Raw genomic sequence first — 22,116 nt, forward strand, 5'->3', positions numbered from 1 at the left:
TGCCCCAGTACAGGGGAACCCCAGGGCCAAAAAGGGGGAGTGGGTGGGTAGGGGATTGGGGGGGTGGGTATGGGGGACTTTTGGGATAGCATTGAAAATGTAAACGAGGAAAATACCTAATAAAAAAATAAATTAAAATAAAAAAAATAAAGTCATGAAATTCATACAAGACAGTAATGTGCTGACATGTGCCGTTAGCCTTGTGTGGCAAAGAGCACAAGATCCTGTTATGGGAGGTGAAGGAAACTTGGGAAGTCCTGTTTCTTTACTGGGTTTGTTGTACAGAAAGAGCCTTTTTCTGATGTGACACCCAAATCTAACTGTGTCATCTCTCTTTTATTTGAAAAATAATTACTAGGGATGTTTACAAAACAAAATATGCTTAAAGGGATTTTTCTCAAATGCTATAGCTAGATATTATAGGATTCATTTTCACTTTAGGTTTCTCAAGGATGTAGCAGAGATAATTAAATTCACAATCTCTTTGTGATGTATTTAATCAGATCTAAAGCTAAAAGGAAGACTTATAAGAAATTGCTAAAGGAAAAGTAAGCCAATTGCACATAATAGTCTAGGTTAAATAATAAATTGGAAACAATATTTTTACGTTAGTTAACATGTTAAAATGCATGACAAACAAAGATGGAATTTTTATTTGTTCTATGTGCTGTTATCATTTAAAGAATAAAGATGGTAAAGTTTTCATGTTTGCTTGCTTATGGATAAAGGAAAATAAGAAAGGCTACTATGTTGTTTGAGCCATGCACTTAATTCATAGTGGGTAAAGGAAATGCTAGCATACAGCACATGTCAGTAAACAGAAGGAAAAAAAAAGGTTGTTCAATTTAATTTGGATTAGCTAAGGGTACTTCTTTTTGCAGTGTGTGTCAAGTGTCCAGAATCCAGAATTATAGGAAATCATACAGACTCAGTTTTCACGTTGGGGATAACTCAGGAAATAGTCAAGGGTCCTCTCTGTATTTCCACTACTTTAGCCTTTAACCAAATGAATACTATTTTCTGTTTTAAGACATGTATGGAGCCTGGCAGTGGTGGCACACGCCTTTAATCCCATCACTCTGTAGGCAGAGGCAGGAGGATTTCTGAGTTCGAGGCCAGCCTGGTCTACAGAGTGAGCTCCAGGACAGCCAGGGCTACACAGAGAAACCCTGTCTCGAAAAACCAAAAAAAAAAAAAAAAAAAAAAAAAAAAAGAAAGACATGCATGTGTAGTCTCTTATTTTGTATATGTTTGAAAATTCTCTTAAATGAAAGTGAAAAAAAGATAATAAGAATGATTTTTGTTTCTGTTTCTAATGCACTGTTCATCTGTTCATATTTTAAGATCTTACCAGTTTGTGTTTTTGAAGCTCTTCTCTGAGGATTCTATCTTCTGGTAATGCATCACATAACAAATAATAGTTGTCTTGTTCCTCTGTTGGGAGAGCAGAAGACTAAATGAAAAAGGAGAATTTGTTTTTCAGGAGTATTTACTTCTTTAAAAATGCGTGGCTCTGAAAACACTGGAGATGGTTCAGTCAGTAAAGTGTTTACTGTGCAGGCAAGGGCATGGGGTGTGGGGGTGTCTGAAGGTGGATTCTCAAGAGTCATTTAAAAGCCCAGGGATGGTGGATCCATGGAGTTTGCTGGCCAGCTAATTATGCTAATTGGTGGCAACAGGCTCAGTGAAAGAGTCTGTCTCAAAAACAGACAACAGGTAAAGAGTCTGTTAACAGAGACCATGGCCCCCAATGAAGGAGCTAGAGAAAGTACCCAAGGAGCTGAAGGGGTCTGCAACCCTATAGGAGGAACAGCAATATGAACTAACCAGTACCCCCAGAGCACATGTCTCTAGCTGCATATGTAGCAGAAGATGGCCTAGTCGGCCATCATTGGGAGGAGAGGCCCTTGGTCTTGCAAAGATTATATGCCCCAATACAGGGGAATGCCAGGGCCAGGAAACAGGAGTGGGTGGGCAGGGGAGCAGGGCGGGGGGGGGGGGCGGGGGGGGGGAGGGAATCAGGGACTTTTGGGATAGCATTTGAATTGTAAATGAAGAAAATATCTAATAAAAATTTGAAAAAAAAAAAAAAAGAGTAACAGAGACCAATGCTGGCTTAACACACACACACACACACACACACACACACACACACTGTGCATGTCCATTAGTATCTAGTATAGAGTTCTGATGTAGGTTTATTCATGTAAGGCAATATTAAAAACATCAGTTTAATTTCAGCAATCATGCCATGAGAGCAAGTGCAATTTAAGAGAGTGAGATTATTTTCCTGAATTTTTGATTTATGTGGACAGTCAAGACATGCACTTACCAAATGGAGCTGTGGAATTGATTCTTATCACGCTGCAAAAATCAGTGATGGGCTGTTCAGTGAACCTTTTCCTCCAGTATAAAATGTACCTAAGAAATTACATTCAAAAGGATGAGGCGAGTCAATATACACCTATTAAAACGATAGGCTCATACAAGAATGTCTAATTACCTCCACACCAAAAAGCAGATGTTAAATGATATTGCTAAAGAATCTGTGAAGAGAAAGGCAGTGAGGGACTGCAGATATATGACATGAATATTTAATAAAATCAAACTACCCTACAAAGGCTTGAGAGTGATTAAACCTCACTATTTTGAAATTCGGTAAATAGGTGTGTAAGAAAGCTAAAATGAGTTGTTGTTGGTTGGTTTGTTTGAGACAGACTCTTCCACAGCCCAGATTATCTTTGAGCATGCTTTGTTGTTGAGGCTAGCCTTGAACTACTGATTTTTCACCCTCTACCTTCTAAGTTCTGGAATTACAGGTAAGGGCTATCACACATGGTTAAAATGAATTGTTTTAATGCAATAATGCAGTTTTCTAAAACAGGATTATAGTTTAGAAGCATTTAAAGTGCAGGAATTAGAGGGTTAGAACAGTTAAAGCCTGACATGTCCTTTCAGAGGAGTCTGGTTTGAGTCCCAGGACCCACATGGTGACTCACAAGCATCTATAACTCTAGTTATGGGATCTGATGCTCTTTTCTGTCCTTTGTAGGCACTAGGCATGCATGTGGTACACAGACACACATGAAGGTAAAACAACCATACATACAAAATAAAACTAAACTTAGTGTTTTAAGTTTCCAAGAATCAAATAGGCTTATGACATCCAACGAAGAGCAGACTGAGTGGTCATCTTTTGCAAAGGTCAGTGTAGTAAGCTAATAGCATACATCCAACATCTGCATAATTAGACAGAATGTCTGAATGCCCACACCATGCCTAAAATAAATCAGATGTAGCCTTTGGAAAACAGCTGAGCTACACACTTTATATTTAATGAGCAGAGTTAGAAGTAGCATATGGGCTCAACTTAAAAGCAAATCATAACCCAGCCCTGTACATGTGCTGAAAGACAAAGAAAGATGCAACCAAGTCGCTCATCCTTGAATTTATTTATTTTAACAATATTATGAATTATTGTGCTATGTCATAGACCAGAGGGCATCAACAGGGAAATGTGAGTACCCTCCTTCATGAGGAGCGAGGGCATGGGACAGTTGACCTGACAGTTGATTGTCTATTGGACTACACGAATTAGATAACAAAAGCAAGTTACACCAAAGAACCAAAGCTTCATGGAAAGAGATGAGATTTCCTGAGATATGGGAGAAACATAGAAAGAGAAGGGACTTGGACTTTTAAATTGGCTTGATATAGTACCTACAGTGGTCTGCCAGAATAGGCTCCAAGTCAGTGCTGCAGGAGTATGGGATAGAGCTTGGAGACTCTGAGGGTTCTCCAGGCAGGCAGCACCTCCTCACATCTGGTTTCCCTTTACTCTTCCTTTAGGGTGTTTGTCACTGTCATGGTGTTCTGGAGACAGGGGGCTAATGGGTTAGGATTGAGTCTGTGTTGAGAGATTTGAGAAAAAGAGAACTGTGAGATGAACTGGGAAGTCAATAAAAACAGACAACATCAGGCAGAATAGGAGGCATAAGGAAAAGAAGCAGTGAGTGCGGGGAGGGTTGGACCACACAATTCAGTCCTGCCTCTCTACCTACTCTGACAATCTTGAAGTGGAGGAGGAGGAACATTCCCTACACAGTAATTCTGACCTCATCCACAGATCAGACAGCGATAGTGTTAACTCTAGCTCGGCTTTAATTACAAAACCAGCAGAGGATCCATCATCACTCCATGGCTAGCTCACTGGCTTTCATATGCCTTTGAAGCAAGAAGGGACAGCATATCCATCACAGTAGGAGAAATGCATCTACAAAAAGATAAAGTGTTACTTCCTTGGTCACCTTCAGCACTTTCCACTCTGTGTTACTCTGCACAGCTATTTCTGTTCTCTATTAGTTGACCCTATTAGTTGTCCCGGAAAAGGGGATGGGATAGAGGGAAAAAGAAAGGCAGGAAACTCAGGGCTGGGGAGGTAGGCTCAGTCAGTAAAATACTTGCCACGCAGACCTGAGTTTGGATACCTATCATCCATATAAAAGCTGTGCATCCACATCTGTAAGCCCCAGTGCTGGGGGTGGGGTGGGAGGTACATGGATATCGACAAATCTCTTGCATTTACTGACCAGCCTTCCTAGCTGAAACAAGGAACTCCACGTTCACTGAGAGACCTATCTTAGACACTGAGGTAGAGAGCAGTGGTGGAAGATACACACTCATATACACACAGGGAAGAGGTTTGGGAATGGTCTGCTTAGCACATGTAAACATGGATTAAAAAAAAATATGGTAGAACCTGTGTTAGAGATGTCAAGAATAGGACTTGACTTGTTTCTTCAAACTGAAATATACAGATATTTGTGTTCATGTAAACAAATCTATATATAGCAGGGCCAGGTGCCTGTGATAACTGACTTATCAAGAGAGAAGAGGGCCAACTTTTCATGGCTACCAATACAAAAGACCAAGGAAGCTCCCAACACATACCATCTCAGCAAAGCTGACAACAGTAGCCAGTCTCATACAATCCAAATGCAATTTTGGATTCATAGCCTGCTGAAGCAGTGATAACTCTGCCTACATAGGCTACTCACCTTTGGAAGATGTTCACAGACCTGTGAAATCATCTGTGGGAAACCGTGTAAGCAGATGTTTGGAGAGTATGGACCCGAGTGCCTAAACCACCCTTTGAACTATTGTGACTTATTTTCTAATAAAAAGTCAAAACATTTTTCTCCTTATGCTAGAGCATAAGTACTATCTTAAACTGATATTTTTTGTTTGTTTGTTTGTTTGTTTTTCGAGACAGGGTTTCTCTGTATAGCCCTGGCTGTCCTGGCACTCACTTTGTAGACCAGGCTGGCCTCAATTCAGAAATCCACCTGCCTCTGCCTCCCAAGTGCTGGGATTAAAGGTGTGCACCATCACTGGCCAGCTAAGTCTTAAGTTGATCTTACACTTTCAGCCACTGTGCTTTTTAAATGAAGATACTGGCCAAACCCTTTATTACGTGGTGTAAGAATGTGTGAATCAGGAGGAGTGTTTGGCATTCAGAGATATGAATCTGAACTTACAGTTATCTAAGCCTTATGAGACTCTGTTTACTCATTTGCATATGAATTATCATTGATGGTTAAGTATGATAGTGCAGCTATCACATCCCAAGTCCTCATACACAGTAGCATGAGGAAAGGAACTCACTTACACGTGGTTAAAGGAACGAAGACATTTTGTCAGAATAACTGTCTAAAACATCCAAAATAGCAAAAAACATTTTATAAAAGAAATAATAAAATAAAAAGAGGAAGAAGCTGAAATGATACTGGCCTGCAGTCCTAGCTCCCTGGGATATGGGGTGGGGGAACCACTTGACCCTATGTGTTTGAGACACATAGGCTGTGTGGCAGGGCAGGCACCTGCCTCAAAGTGAGTGAACAGGGAAAGTCTTTCTTTCTTTCTTTCTTTCTTTCTTTCTTTCTTTCTTTCTTTCTTTCTTTCTTTCTTTATTTTTTTGAGACAAGGCATCACTATATAGCGCAGGCTGGTCTCGAATGTGCACTCTTCCTGCTTCTGTCTCTTGAGTCCTGAGACTACAAGTCTGCCTTCACTTCAAAGACATTTAGTGAGAAAGTAAAAATGGTTATACGACAGTAGCAGGGTAGGAGGTAAGGTAGAAGATGGTGGCAGTAACGGCAAAGGCTATGCTCCCTGAGCTGTCTAGGGTGGCTTTAGAGTGGCAGAAGTGGGATCCCAAACAAACTTGGTCTCTGTGACACAGAGGCATGTGCCGATCAGTCTGTACAAGAATCCTGGGAAATGGAAGGCAGAAAAACCTCTTGGAATTGTAGTTGCAATAAATAATTGAAATGTTTTTTTTTTTTCCCCTCCAACCCATTCAGGGAATGATAAGGAAGGTGTAGAGAATAATTTTTGATATGAACAGAACTATATAGAAGTCTGAATGGGAGGTAGCCTCCTATTTCTGAAGAGCACATTACATAACTGTAGCCGGCTGTGGGAACGGCTCCTAATTGCCTACATACAGATGGAAAGTTGTTACCAGCTGCTGTGGCTACCGATTTGGAACTCTCCATGACGGGGCAACAGATGCAAAGTATCCCCCTATCCTGCTGAGGAAGCAGTGACCCGATTCTAATGGTCAGTAGTCCAGTCTTCAAGGTCTTCAATGTTTGAGTACTACACCTTTCATGAGACAGATCATTTCAAATGCTTCTGTTGTATGAGCGATTACTTCAAGGCTACAAGCACAGGGAAACAAAAACTAGCCTGAAATGAATGAAGATCTTGGAGATCCATCCTGCCAGGCAGAGGCTCAGATTCTTAGGGCCCGCCTCGGACCTGATGGGGCCTGAGATGCCTGCCTTACGGCTCGCAGCCTGGCTGATCTCACAGCCTGGCTGAAAGTGACTTTCCTGCTCTGCAGACAGGCACTCCAAAATCTTGGAAATGATGCTTTTCCGATCCATCTCTAGCACTCCCTGAGATGTTGTTAAGAAGTTTCTGGGAGTGTGCTGGGGAGATAAGTAAGGAACAAAGTTGTTGTCTGAGTTTCCTTTTCCTCTTTAAAGACAGGGTGACAGCATCAAAGAAAAGCAAAACAGAATCACAAATCACCATATAACTTAACGGCATAAGCTCGCTCCAAACACTGTGTTACATACAACTTCAATTGCTACATATATTTGAGCCTACGCTAACATTTGAGTTTGGAAGTAGCCAAAACACATAGTAGTATCTTTGTAGTTTTTAACCCAAACTTAGGGGTGTTCCTTTTTATATTTTGTTGTGGTTATTACAGATACTCAGAGAAATTCTATTCAACTGAGAAGCAGCTTAATGACAGCAGGTCTTCAGCAAACCTCAAGTCCCAGTACCAAATTAGAACATATTTTTAGAGTTATATGATTATGGAGTACTGGTTAACGTCATTTCCTACTTCTCTAGGTTATTCGAAGTAATAGTTACAGCTACTCAATATATAAAGGCTGCTATGAAATACGTGGTATGAATTCCCTATTGAGACGGCAGTCAAAATAACATCTCACACTTTATTAAAAAGCCATAAAAGTAATTGGTAAGTCATCACCAAATGCCTTTTTTGAAAAGAACTTCAAACCATATCTCATGGAGCTCTTTCTCACATACAAGAAAACCTTTGTAGTAACATCTTGCCTGTCAGACTGACACTGTAGTTTGTACCTATACTGGTAAAGGTATAAAGGGTTGAGATATGGCTGCTATCCAAGTAGCACTGAATAAATGCAACTTAAAAAAATTACGGAGTTAACATTTATCTTCTGGCACAAGTCTAACTACTAGAGAAGGCTGGAAGAAAATAGCTCACTCTAAATAATTGTAAAGTGGCCTCCAAGGGTAGATTTTCAGTTTTGTGTTGTTTTATTTTCTCTGCCGTAGGAAGTTTTGTACTTACTTTGTTTCAATAAAGAATGTCAAATATGTTTTATATGAAAATTTATAGCTTACTCTTTATGAATCACAGAGTAATGCTGAAGTGGTGGTGTGTCTCTGTAATCCTAGCATTTGAAGTCTGAAGCAATTGGAACATGAGCTTGAGGCTATCCTGGTCTACACAGTGAGACCTTGTGGAAATAAAATAAAATAAAGTATGAGGTAATCCCACCTCATTTCTATTACAGCTTGTACTTAGAAGGCTCTGATTTTCTCTGAGAAGAGGGAATTCACGCATGTCAGCGGAAGCTCTTCTGGGTTGTAACCTCCCCAACCCCTTCATAGTTTCTTTTCTGAAAGCCACAGTAAGTCACATAGTGTTGAGACAATTGTAAGTTAACTGATCAAATAGTCAATGTCTGTTCTAGAGAAGAACTTTTAGTTATATTAAGTTATAGGAGGTTATTCAAAGAAGACTGGGTATAGTAAAAAATGTTCTTCCTGGGAAGTAGTTTTAATCCCAGCACTCAGGAGGCAGAGGCAGGTGGATCTTTGTATTCGAGGCCAGGTTGGTCTACAGATTGAGTTCCAGGACTGCCAGGGCTATCCTGACAGAGAGACCGTGTTGAAAAACAAAAACAATAACAAAAAATGTTCTTTTAAGAAACAAAGAGTTTACTTAGACACAATGTTGGCCCATTCAAATTAATCTTATTTTTACTTCCTGAAAGTGAAATTTTTATTTAATTAGGAGGGCATCCAGCAAAAAAGAACTAAAGTTCTACATTTAAAATACATGTTAACTACACGTTTTAGAAAACACTTACACTTTACATGTATCTCTTTTCTGTAATTATAAAGCATCCATTTTACAGTTGACCTGCGCTTACTTAGTGATTGTTTGCAACACATGTACGGATTGATTCCTAAGCCCTGAGATCTAGCTAAGTAACCTGATTGTTCTGCCCACATGTAACAATAGGACTAATGCCAATGAGAGATTAACAACGATAAATACGGTCACTTTATCATACATAAACACAAAAGAGAAAAGACAAATTTTGATCTAAACATTCCTCAGATTTTAAGGGCAGAAGGAAAAGTTTTAACACTTCTCAGTTACCACTGATGGTTGTATTTTCCTGCAGTTCACTAGGAGTAATGTTTCTTTATTATGGCCCAAGAGTAAACGAATTATTTCATAGCAAAGAGAAGCTGAGTAAAATAAGACATTAATATTCCTGCCATCATTACTTGGAAAGAAAAGAATTGGAAGACAGCTTAAGAAGTTCTTAAATGAACAAGATTTAAATATTTTAAATACATCTTGAAAAAAGTGTATGTTGCAAAGCTCCCATAATACTCCGTCAGCCACCCTGACCATTTTTCTCTAATTTAAAAATAGAGAATAACAAACGAGGAGAAGCACCATGAAAACATGCAAGAAATTAGTTTAGCAGTTGGTGACATACATCACTCAGACTTCCTTTCTTTATCCTATGACCAGGCAACACCAACTGGTAAAAAATAACCATACCCAGTGGCTACAGGCCCATATATACAGAGAAGGCATGTTACATATATTCTGCGTTAGTGTCAAGCAGTTGGGAAGGACATCAGAACCTGGGAACTGCTGTGTTACTAGCCCCCCCTCCCCCCAGGAGTGCTGGTTATTCTAACCTCAAACAAACTGTCTTTCTAAAGATCTAGATAATATGGAACCTTAAGTGAAATTTTCTTAAAAGTTGAATCTTATCAATAAGTGATAATTAGGTTTTTAAACTAGTATAAAGCTGCACTGATAACTAAAGCTAAGGCTGCAAGATTGCAATTTCATCAGTAATCAAAATACAAATCAATTTTGGCTCTCCTATATCAGACAGTTAGCACATCACAGGCGGTGTTACTTGTTTCCATGGTCTATCTACTGTTAATAATACAGCCTGCTGCTTTGAAACACCCATGGCAAAAATAAGGTTCCTTGGTGGCAATGATGTGGGTGGCCTGACATTATAATGCTGAGGTGACACTCTACAGTAACTACCCGCAAGCCAGCAACTGTGTGCAGGCTCCTCAGTAAAAAATGTACTCCATGTTTTAATTAATCATAATTAACATGCTCATTGACAAAAGATTGTAATTAAAAAAAAATCTCAGGAAAAAATTCCCAGACATGACTTCCACATCTGCATAGAGATGACCATCTGTGCAGGTTATACTGCCCTCCAATCAGGAAGGAATTATTTCATAGGCAAAACCAAAATTTACCTTTGGAAATCTGCAACGAGCTTCACATCAGCTATGACAATCTTATGCTCGATAATCATGTGCTTCAAAAGTTTGTCTTGTTCAGCCACGGGAAAATGTTCTTCACAGAAAATACAAGGCACAGATGGAGACCCTTCTAAAGCGGCGGTGCCACCTGGACTCTCTGGCAGGGAAAGCGGCTCCAGGATACAGTCTTTACTGTCTGTGAGAGGCACAAAAGAGGAAGAAAGAAAAGCTGAAACCAACTCTTCATCTTTACATGGATGGTTTCTTACCTTTTGCATTGAAAGGAGCCTGGAGACATTTTACAGACTTCAAAAAACAAAAAAAGTACACAGCACCAGGAGAACCTTGCTGTCATTTAAAACACAGCCACAGCCATACTGCAACAGAACTTGCAGCCCTGCTCTTTGCTTGAGTGGGGAAAGCCCACTTGTGGAAGTAGCTGTTGAAGTGTTCTTGGGTCTTGGCCAGTGGCTGCGATTCTGAGTACTAGCAAGTGGAAACAGCAACAGCTGGGTTAGGGGCCTAAGTGACCACGTGACTTCGTAAGCCACCACTCAGCTCATGCCAGCCTCTTTCTAACACTCTGAAAACCTCCTTATTTCTAATCACAAGCCATGTAAAGAACGCACTTCCTATCCTGGTGTGAACCAGTAAGTGCTGAGTGGCAGAGGTAGCAATCTCTGTGTTCTGCCATTGGCTCAGTACACAATCGTGTGTTACATGTATCACCTTTTGTGAGCCACATGATAGACATTAGACACACAGTAACCCTTTCCTCTCCCATTCTATTCCTTTTCCTTATATCGCTTACAGTATCTGCAAGTGCTTTAGGGTCTCCATGTCTCTGATTTCAGGGCTTCAAACTAAGGCAGTTGTGTCAGGACCTCTCTTTAGTCTGCCAAGGCAGAACCCTAGACTTGCCACCTTATTTCAGTGCTTGAGTGGGTAGTAACTGCCAAAGGAAACTAGGGTCAGCTTTTGCATTTGCAGAAGGAAAGGGACCTTTCTTCAGAAAGAGGAAACTGCAGGGCTTGGTGGTGCAGGCCTGTCAGAGCTAGCTGGGAGGCTGAGGCAGGAGGAGCTCAAGTTCAAATGTTGCTGCGGCTACAAAGCAAGTTCAAGGTTAGCCTGGGAAACTTACTGAGCTCCTGCCTCAAAATAAAAAGTAAATAGCAGGCTGGAGATACAGCTTAGTGATAGAGAGCTGGCTTAGCATACATGAGGCATTACTGCCAACCCCCAGAATTAGAAAAAGATGAATTTTGGAATTAGGTTAATGCCAATATTTTATTAGATTTTTAAATTTTTACTCTTACCTTATCACTCAAGCCACTCTTAACTGAGGGATATTAAAGCAGTTACTGGTACACAGCTGAGCATGGGCCAAGAATCAGACAAGTAACATAGGTAGAAGCACTCACTCACTTAACAAACAGCAACTGAGTATATATCTACAAGTGTAGATCTTCTGTTCAGGACTGCATGGTATGAGCCTTGCCAGAAAGGCTAAAGTGCTTGCAGTTTGTTAAAAGGCACAAATAAGTTAACAGGATAAAGAGAGAAGGGATCAAGGGAATGTGACAGCAGACATTCAGGAAAAGCTAGAAGAAAGCTGGCTCACAGAATGGCTGGAGAAGGAAGTGTCCCATAGGAGGTTTTTAGCAATCCACTCTCACATACTCTAGTCATATTAAAGTCTGTTAAATCAGACTGTTCATATGCTCATAACATTCTGTATTAGTACAGAATTCTGTATTAGGAAGGTATTGAGTAATCCTGACACTAGGTTTGAAAATACTATTAATGAAATTGCTGTTAGCAGTCCTCTGCCTGCTAAGGACCACCATGGCAGCATATCCAGTGGGTAGTGGTTAATACAGACACTGGCCATGTATACCACCCCACCTCAAGGCTCAGGGAACATCATGAGGGAGGGGCCAAAAAAGGACTTAAAAGCTGGAGGATGAGGAGGAGTGCTGGGACATGCTGCCTTCTGGGCAGGACATGGCTGAAACCAGGGCAGCTGTGGATACCTACCAAAGATTAAGCCAGTCAGTGCCCCAGTATGAAGGAGGGGAGGGTGCTCATAAGGCCCCACTCTTAGCTAAGGAGCTGTTGGTAGCTGCTGAGGGGACGATAAGTCAGTTTTCCTTTGGGGTGCAGCCTCTGGTAGGTTGCGCCTGCTCTGGGGGATGGTCTCACACTTACTAGGGCAGCATGGATGGACTTAGTAGGTTATTAAAAAAAAGAAGAGGAAGACATGAAGTTGAGAGCCCTGTTGGGAGTGGTTATGAGGGGAGAGGAAGCGAAGAGTTAGGGGTGAATATGATCAAAATATGTTGTATACATGTATGGAATTGTCAATGGGTAAAAGATTCTTAATGAAGAAAACAGCTGTCAGGAGGGGCGATGGGGTAGGGGGTTCCAAAGGAGAGACCTGGAAAGGGGATAACAGTTGGAATGTAAATAAAGAAAATATCATATATATATAAATAAAGAAAACAGCTGTCTTAAAGCCAGTGCTAGCAAACGTAACATGACGGATACATAGCAAGCCCTGTTGACATTCTTCTCCCACAATGTGACTGGGGTATTCGTAAGTTCCTTTTGTCTGAAAACAATCATAAGGTGATAGCAACCATCGCCACCCTCAGGAAGGAACTTGGGCATTTCCACCTGGTAAATCCCCAGCAGTGCTCTGGGGCATTTCCTCAATCTTAGCATGCCATTCTATAAAGTTATTCTAATCTCATCTTCCAGATGACAGAATTGAGAAAGGAAAAGTGAAAGTCACAGTTTATGAATACGGTTCAATCTGAGCTCAAGTACATTATTCTGCTCCCGGTACCAAAAGACATTTTGCAACTTGAGTTCTCTTTCAACACCTACTTTTGCTGCTGCTTTGAATGTGTATGTATTTATAAGTCACTTTGAATTTATGTGCGCTCCCCAGTGTCCTGATACCACCTCTACTGGCAGCTTTTCCTCCAAGCTCCGTATCCCCCATTTTCTTCCATGACCATGATTGTTTTTGTTTTTAGTTTTTTTCCCCAAAGGACTTCCTGTGGTCTTCTGTGGTTTGTTTTCATCCCTTTATGTGGCTAATGCTCAGCTTTTCTTTTCCTCAGGTTATTCCTGAGTGAACAGACAGAAAGGTCACATGTACAGAAACAGAAGTACCTGCCATGGCAAAGGAACGGGAGTGAAACCACGGATGCGGAGGAACCTGTGGTTTGTAAATGATTGACCCTGGGACTGGAGTTATTGTACATAAGCAAGTAGGCTGAGCAAGCCAGTAGAGAGCATCCTCCACGGCCTCCGCAGCAGCTCTGCCTCCAGGTTCCAGCCCCGCCTGAGTTCACATCCTGGCTTCCTTCACAGTGAAGGACTACGATGTGGAAGTATAAGCCAAATAGACCCTTTCCTCCCCAGCTCGCCTCTGGTCACAGTGCTTGGTTGCAGCAATAGAAACTCTAACTAAGACAGGGACTGTCTATGAATGGGAGTGCCAGGCAACGATTTCAGACTCCAGCACAAAGCAGAGAGAAAAAGCTTAGGTTGAAAGAGAAGGATGGGCAATCGGCATGATCTCAGAAGTTACATGTTCCTCTTTGGGTTGGTAGGCACAAAGCAGAAATGGGTGCTCCGTGCGATGAGCTTGGACTATTGTGTTTGTCAGCCTCTGCTCTCCAAGGTTCTCCACTGGGCTTGACCTGCTCCATCTCTCCGCGCATCACTGTTATTATTTACACATGTATCTCCACCACTATGTTTGTCTGTGAACTCAAGGTCAAGGGCTTATTTTTATAAGTCTTGTATAGACTACTGTGGCTGGAACAAAGTTGGCATTTGACAAATGTTCGTTAAATGAAGACATGAAAGAAGGAACAACAGGCCAGAGGTCCTTTGAACTAGAGTTCTAATGTTAAGTTTCTAGGAAAGTCCCATTTTAGGAAGCACCTGTGCCTGTCTTTAGTGGAACGTTTTCTGCTTGGAATTAAGGCTAGTCCAGCTGTATTTACAGCTTGATCTTTATTTAGTGCTGGGGCCCTGGCATAACAGGCACAATGACAATTAGTACCGATTAAAAATGGAAATGAATTCTAAGCTGGAAACGAGCATTAGTCAGTGTACCAGTTACAATTTAGCAGTCCTTGTCTTTCTGTTGGTCTGTCTTTTGTCTTTCGCTTGAGACAGGGTCTCCCTATGTAGTCAGACTGACCTCAAACCTTCGCCTATCCTTGGTATATTACATTTTATTGGAATTTTACTTTTAAATTATTCTTTATGAAAGAAAGGATACTTTACAGCAAAGAACAAGCAGCATTTCGGATGCATAGTAGGTTACAATACTACACAAAGGAAGTTTGTATGGAGTAGACAGACCTGGGCCCTGACTCCAGGCTTCAGAGCCCGGCAAATGTTTCTAAGTGAGTGAGTACCAATTCCTGTAGATATCTTTTTCTTTCTGGTGCTGTGAGTCAAACCCAGGGCCTTGTGCGTTAGAGATTTTCAAGTCCTCAGCTTACACGGAAGAAGTGCAGTCTTACCAGGTATTAGTAATCCCTACACTGCTCCTGGGAAACCAATGACTCAGAGCACTAGCAATGTGAATGTCTTGAACTCAGTAGCAAGTGTGGGGATCTTCAATACCAGAGCAGGCTATAAATTAGGTGGCAAGGCAAAAGATAGTCTATTTTTCCCCACAGAGTGCCATCAAATACTAAGTTCTGGGTCAGTAAATGTAACTCCCTTATCATGTCTAACAGCTGTAACGAGTTTCAGATCTACATTTTACTGCATGGCAAAAAGCAGATAGATATAGTAATGCACAACCCATTGCTATCATGGTGTTAAATCCTTAAAAACAGAAGGAAGATCTGCAAAGCCAGCTCCTTTGAACAAAGAGCCAAAAGCACCTTAGAGATTCTACTCTGGCCCTAAACTTACTTTAAATGTATATTACAAACTACAGCAAGCTATCTGATCTAGTTCTCCCTTTGAACATTAAACATTCAGATGAACTTTATAGAAAACAAACAACAAACAAACAGCATCCATCTCCAGGAAGGTTTGAAGAGATCCCATGTTGAGTATTGATGGCTTTATTGACTCAAGGATAAGAGCTCAAAATATCAAATGATTACTCTCCGGTAGTGTTTCTTCAAGCCGAACGCCCATGTGAGTCATTTCACGATTTTGTTAGAGTATGATTCAGTAGCTATGGCAGCCATGGAAATATGCCATTCAGATCTGCTGCTGCCACAAGAGAAATTCAAGTGGTGTACTCTGCGATGCCACTTATAAAGGCAATAGTCCACATCAGTGGGTTGATATCTGACACATGTAAGAAGTCCCTTAACCCAGTAACAGACAAACCCAGATTAAAAAGCCAGTCAAGGGACTCACTTCAACAGACGCTTCTCCAAAGAAGATAAATAAACAGCCAACAGGTCTATGAAGAGGGGCTCAATGTTGTTATTAGGGAAATCAAGACCACAATGAGATAAGATTTTAAGTTTGCTATATGATGGCCACTAGAAAAGCAAAAAGAAAAACAAAAACCAAGCAAACAGTTTAAAGCTTCCAGAAAACATCAGAAACTGGTCACAAGATTCCTGTCTTCTTGCTTCTGCTTATTTATCCCAAAGAAGTGACGACAGGATGGAAGATGTGTCAGTGCCTTTCCCATGCTCACTGAAATGTTAAATAGAATAACAAAGAGATGGAAATAACTGAGGGATAGATAAGCTCAGTGAACACTAGTCAGTCTTAAAAGAAGAGTGAATTCAGGGCCTAGGGGATGGCTAAGCTGGTAAGGGCACTTGCTGCTAAGCCTGATAACCTATTTGTCCCCTGAGGCCCATATTGTGGAAGGAGAAAACCAACTGTCACAAATTTTCTTCTGAACTCCATATGTGGGCTGTGGCACACACCACATGGGATGCACACACACAAACACACACACACACACACACACACACACACACACACTAATGAAAAGGAGAGAAATCCATGATATGCTACAACATGGAGGAAAAACCTCGAGGGCATCATTAACCAGGAACAGAAAGGTAAGCACTGTGCAATTCTACTTACCTATGGTATCTAATGGTAGAACAACCTACAGACATTCAGGGAATGGTGGTGTGAAGTGGTGAGGAGTGGGAACTGGGGTATTGAGGTTTAATCGGTTAAAGCATCAGGGATGAAGATGCCAGTGTTGAGGACATGTGCTGCACAGCAACATGCAGAGAACTAGTGGTAATGTGAGGTTAAATTTTGTTATGTGGGTAGATTTCATGCAATACATTTTAAAACCAAGTTACAAAAAAAGAGAGAAGTCAAGTCACTGAGGTAAACACGGAAGGCATAGGCCGTTAACTCTATACTGTACGGTGACATGGTTATGCCATCCCAGCCTGCTTCTATTCCTCGTGATTCCCTCTGGAAAAAGAGTTCCAAGAGTTAAGTGAAGGACGTAATAGAAAACAACATACATGAATGTCATACATATAAACTCAAAAGAAGCTGAATCTTCGGTTTGAAAGGCAAGCAAGCAAAGTGTTAGTAGGAGTCCGAGTGTTCTATTGCTTTCTGTTGCTGTGATAAAGAGCACGACCAATATCAACTCATAGAGGAAAGGATTCATTGGGCTTCCATGTCCCAGTCACAATTCCTCATGAAGTGAACCGAAGGCAGGAATGAGACCATAGCAACAGAGTAGGGGCCAGTGAGGAGTGCTGCTTACCGGCTTGCTCTTCACTGTTTGTTCTGCTTGCTTCTTATACAACCCTGGGCCATCTGCCCAGGGCTGGCACCACCCACACTGGTCTGGGGCCACCTCCCACATCAATCACTAATACCCCATGGATTTGCCAACAGGCCAGTTTAATAAGCATTTTCTTATTTGAGGTTCTGTCTTCTCAGGTGACTCTGCTGTGTCAAGTTGACAAAAAAGTGAACCAGTGCATAGAATTGTAGCTCCTTACAACAGGGAGGTGTCTCAAAAATGAATTCCTCAAAAGCTTAACCATTCTTATTTCTACTGACAGTGGGATTGGCTGTTATATCTGAGATGGTCTGAGATGGCTAACATTTGCATTGATTTTATACACACACACACCCATATATATATACATATATATTAAATATATTTACATATATGTCATATATATTTACATATATTTACTATATCTATATATACACACATACATACATACACACACATATATAAGTACACACACACACACACACAATTCCTGTGGGCTAGTTAAAGGTGCAAATTTCTCAGCACAGAGCTGAAGAACAGGGAACCTAGGTTCCTGGAACAAAACAATCCCATTTTCCTACTTTTTAAGTCCTGATTATATTGTTGGTATTTGTGTATCTCTGACATTGCTGTAGCATATTATAGTAAGAAATAAGAGAGAACCCACAATATATTTAATATAAATATAAGAAAAGTTGAAGGACTTATAAGCTAGCCTCAGAGATGAGGATGACAGGACACAAGCTCCACTCATCTTACACAGGGGGCTTAAAGAAGTGCAGGAGAGACTCAGAACTATCATTATGGAGAATTTACTAAGATACAAAACAAAAGATAAAAACTAAGATTAAAAGCTCAACAATTGTAAAACTGTCCCGAGGGCCTTGCTGGAATGGTTGTCTCAGTTACAGCCATAGTGTAACAAAGGGCTCTTGATCTGCTGATCCAAAACTGGAGCCCGTCACCCATGTGGGCACTGAGCTCTTAGCATGCAGACAGAGGGCAGCTCATTAAGATTCTAGTATATTTTCACTAACTTAAATCATCATGTGTAGCTGCTGAGTTATATTAGACTTCACACACTAGTTCAGAAGTTGGGGTTAATAGGCACACACATGATTTACACTGTCTAGTTTTCTGAGTTCCAATGTAAAGCTCTATTTAAAATTATGTACATGTGGAATTTTCTTGAAAGAAGGTCTTTTGATTCTTAAATGGTTCAGGGGAACTACAAAATGTTTCATCATCATGAATCCTTTTTTTATTGATATTTTCTTTTAGGTGGTCTACTAATATGCAAACAGTGTTAAGTTAGCATTCTATTGCTATTTTTATTCATAGTGTGTATACACGAACAGTGTTTGTTAGCTTTTTGTTGTTATAATAAACGAGAGAAACATAATGAACAACTTTATTTTAGAGGTTAATGGGTACTTTACCCTTTGATTCTGTTTCTTAAGGCTGTGATGAAAACACCCAGATGAAAGCAAAGGAAAGGAAACAGGTTGATTTGCCTTGGAATTCTACATTACAGCCCACCATTGCAGGCAAGCCAGGGTGTTGGGAACTTAAAGCAGCTGGTTCTGCTCAGCTTTGTAGCATGTATCATTGAGAGCGAAGGTGAGCCAGGGAGAAGCTGTGTGACAGCACATGGCAACAATATTGCCTTAACGTCAAAGCTGTCACCATGGCCAATCCTTTTAGAAATGCCCCATATTTCCTTCTTACATGATTCCAAAGCCCTGTCCATCTAACACATTCTGCTAGGACGAACTGGGAAGTTGGTTATTTTGTAGCTCTCTTCTTTTTTGTTTGAAAAACCATCATCATGTTCAGATGCTACTAAAAAAATGCTCTTGGGTGTGAACTAGTAGAGTAGGGGAGGACCTCTTTTCCATTCATATTATGATTAGACTAGAGGGCACCAAAGATGACGCTGACCAAGGTCCTCTCCATTATTATACTAACAAAGTGACATAGAATTCCAGCCCCCAAATCTGGCTTCTGATTCCGTTTTGTGTTTTTTTTTGTTTTTTTTTTTAAGTTTCAAAATTACCTAAGAGTGAAAAGTATAGTGATTGAGATTTTGTCCCTCGGGCAAATCTGGTTAAAACAAAGTAGGAAACTAAATTGGACGCTTGTTTCATTTCTTGGTTATTGTAACCGCTAATCGTGCTTGTCAACTTTATTGGATAAAGAAATGCCCAAGGGCTACAGAGACACAGAGAACAGCAAGTGCTCAGCAGCCAAGAGTGCTTTCAGGGTACCCGAGTTTGGCTCTCATCATCCGTGCCAGGCAGCTCACAATTGCCAGTAACTTCAGTCTGAGGGTTCTGAGACGTTCTTCTGGCTTTTGTAGGAACATGGATGCATGTGCACATAATGAATATGTACACAGACACATAAACATACTCAGAAATAAAAAATAAAGTATGACTTTTTAAAAAAAAGAGCATGTCTGTGAGGTGTTTCCAGGGAGGATTGACTGCAGGGGGAGGCTCAGACTGAGTGTGGGTGGCCCCATTCCACGGGCTGAAGTCCAGAACTAACAAAAACAGGAGTTGGCGAAAGCAAGCTGGGCACTGATAGTCCCCCTTCCCTCTGCTTCCTGATCTATATGGATGTGAGGGGGGCCTCAGGTCCTTGCTGCCATGAACCCAGCCAGTCCTGCCACCATGGTTTCCTTTCTAAGATGGACTGTATCCTCAGACTGTGAGGCGAGATAGACTTCCTCCCTTACCTTTCTTCTTGTTAATGATTTGCTCATAGCAACAAGTAATGAATCTAGCTATAAAGTAACTACATTTCTGGGCAATACATGATACCTTCTTTTCCTAATTCACTCCAGAAGAGGGAACGAGTCCTATCTCCCCGATCAATGCAAGAATAATATGAAAGCAGCAGCTGCTAGAAACCATACAAACCCCTGACATTTTAAAGGAAATAAACTGCAGGAAGAGAAATGGCTAAAAACAAACCCTCCCTTATAATATGGTAAGCATCTGAGTCGTATACCATTTCCACTGTGAAAACATGCTTCAAAACATACACACGAATAAGTATATTCATTTCCCTCGAAGCTACTTCTCCTACTGGAATGCTCACTGTCAACAAGAGATTTCAATTCTAAAAGTAGATGAAGGATCATACTATACATTATATAATTACATTAAATATTCCTTCACATCTAAGATGTTTCCTCTGCTGCTCCTACTTTACACTTTTAAAAATACTTCCAAGAACTTAAATTAAGATTATCATTCTTCCTTTAATAGGGCCAGCACCAGGGATGCTGAAGCACTAAGAGGAAGTCAAGGCTCGATGTGTGGTACATTTTCACACAGAATGGGTGCTAGGCTCTTAGTGCGTACCTTACTTTACCTCTGCTTAGGTCTTATTTAGTTCAGACCAGTCTTGAACTCCTAATCCTCTTGTCTTTACTTCCAAAGAACAGTCCTGAGCCACAACACCTGCTTTTGTTTTGTTGTGCTATGTTCTTCGTGACCTCCCCTTTACTAGCAGAATGCAGAATGACTTTTCAATGGCAAAACAGTATAAACAACAATACCAGACATTAAAATCTTAACCTTAGCTAATGGTAAACGTCACGAATCATGAAAGCTTAAAGCCAACAATGCCAGAGGATCAGTGAGACAGAAGGCACTGAGAAGCAAAGCCTTTGAAGCAAGCAAGGATGGGAAGAAAAGGTTTTTATTCATTTAACTCTAATAAGAAAAAAGGATGGAAAGGGAGAAAGGCCAACTCCAACTCAGAAAAATCTGATTGGTTAACTGGCCCTCCTTATTTATGCATAGTATGCACTCCAATGTGCTCCTACCAGAAACTTCATACACATTCACAGAGGGTACGTTTAACATAATTTAATTTATTTAATTTGACAGGAAATTAGTTTAGAATTAGTAGTCTAGTCAATATTTTAATGAAATGGGCTGGCAGCTAGAAAATTATAAATTACCTATCTGATGTTCTCTTTTAAGTATAATTAGTGGTTTTGATAGAGTCATAAATTTTTTGTGGGACTAATATATCTCTATTTGCAAAATTAGATAACTAAGTCATATTTTTATTTCAGTGCTAGTGTCTTGATTCATTATTACGAATAACTCTTTGTATGATCAGTTGTTTTTATAAGAACAGAAAAGGAACAATTTCCACAATTTTTTTCCTAAAAAAACCCTGACATTAATAATTAATAGGCCTTCACACAAAAGTCCTGCATATTACTTATTTACATTGTCTGAAATGTTGTGGGAAGTCCAAGCTCTGTGTTAAACATCTCTCTATAAAAACACCACCTCAGCTCCTTGAAAGAGTCAGTTTTTGTCTTTCTACTAAAGAGAGGATTCTTTGTTTTGTTGCTGACTGTGTATTTCTAATTTAGAATTAAGTCAAGTCCTGCTCTCAAATCAATATCTATGTTAAGTACATTTTTCATTTGGATAAAAGTCATAGGCTACATTCTCTACCCTATAGGCAAGCAATTTTTACCATCTTATTCAGCAATATGTCTTACCTATTCTAAACTTAAGAAAATTTGGGGACTGGAGAGATGGTTAAGAGCACTTCCAGAGGTCCTGAGTTCAATTCCCTGCAACCACATGGTGGCTCACAACCATCTGTAATGGGATCCGATGCTCTCTTCTGGTGTGTCTGAACACAGCTACAGTGTACTCATATAAATAAAATTAATAAATCATGAAAAAAAAAAAAGAAAATTTGCTCCAATTCCTTTTGACCTGTTATTGAGAAGCTACAGTTAGCATGAACTAATTCAGCCTCATTTCTTTCGAGGACAGCCTGAAACTACCATAGTAGAGCTAGACAATCAGCATATTTGCTGGACTATTCAGCACTGGCTACATCTGCTGATGGTCGACTCTAAGGGCTTTTCATTGTTGAAATAGAAACAGGTCGCATGATAACAGCCTTCTTCATAATAAAGCAGCGTTGAAAGGGTCTAAAAGCATTCATGCTGAAAAGTAATAAATTATGTCTTAGTCTTGGCACTTTGAAATAAAAACTTAAAGTTACAATTAATATTCAGTATATTACCACAATGTAGTAAATTTTTCTCTAAAACCCTGCACTTTCAGGCAAAGGCTATGCAAGACCCAAGGGGCAAAAGAAAATATCTGAGCTGGATTGCTCTCCAGGAA

General features: G+C 40.4%; 1 protein-coding gene across 2 annotated transcripts in view; it reads right to left on the minus strand.

Moving 5' to 3' along the window:
* Znf277 (zinc finger protein 277) overlaps positions 1-22,116 on the minus strand; it is a 122,970-nt gene that overhangs the window by 52,382 nt on the left and 48,472 nt on the right. For both annotated transcript variants that reach the window (XM_021179196.2, XM_029484540.2), the window contains 3 exons: positions 10,162-10,363; positions 2,333-2,421; positions 1,352-1,434 (listed from right to left, as the gene is read on the minus strand). In XM_021179196.2, coding sequence (XP_021034855.1) covers positions 1,352-1,434; positions 2,333-2,421; positions 10,162-10,363 — 374 coding nt within the window. The remainder of the gene's footprint in view (positions 1-1,351; positions 1,435-2,332; positions 2,422-10,161; positions 10,364-22,116) is intronic.

Source organism: Mus caroli, unplaced genomic scaffold (genome assembly GCF_978045245.1).
Source record: "Mus caroli unplaced genomic scaffold, Mus_caroli_1 scaffold_14, whole genome shotgun sequence".
In the NCBI taxonomy this organism is placed as follows: domain Eukaryota; kingdom Metazoa; phylum Chordata; class Mammalia; order Rodentia; family Muridae; genus Mus; species Mus caroli.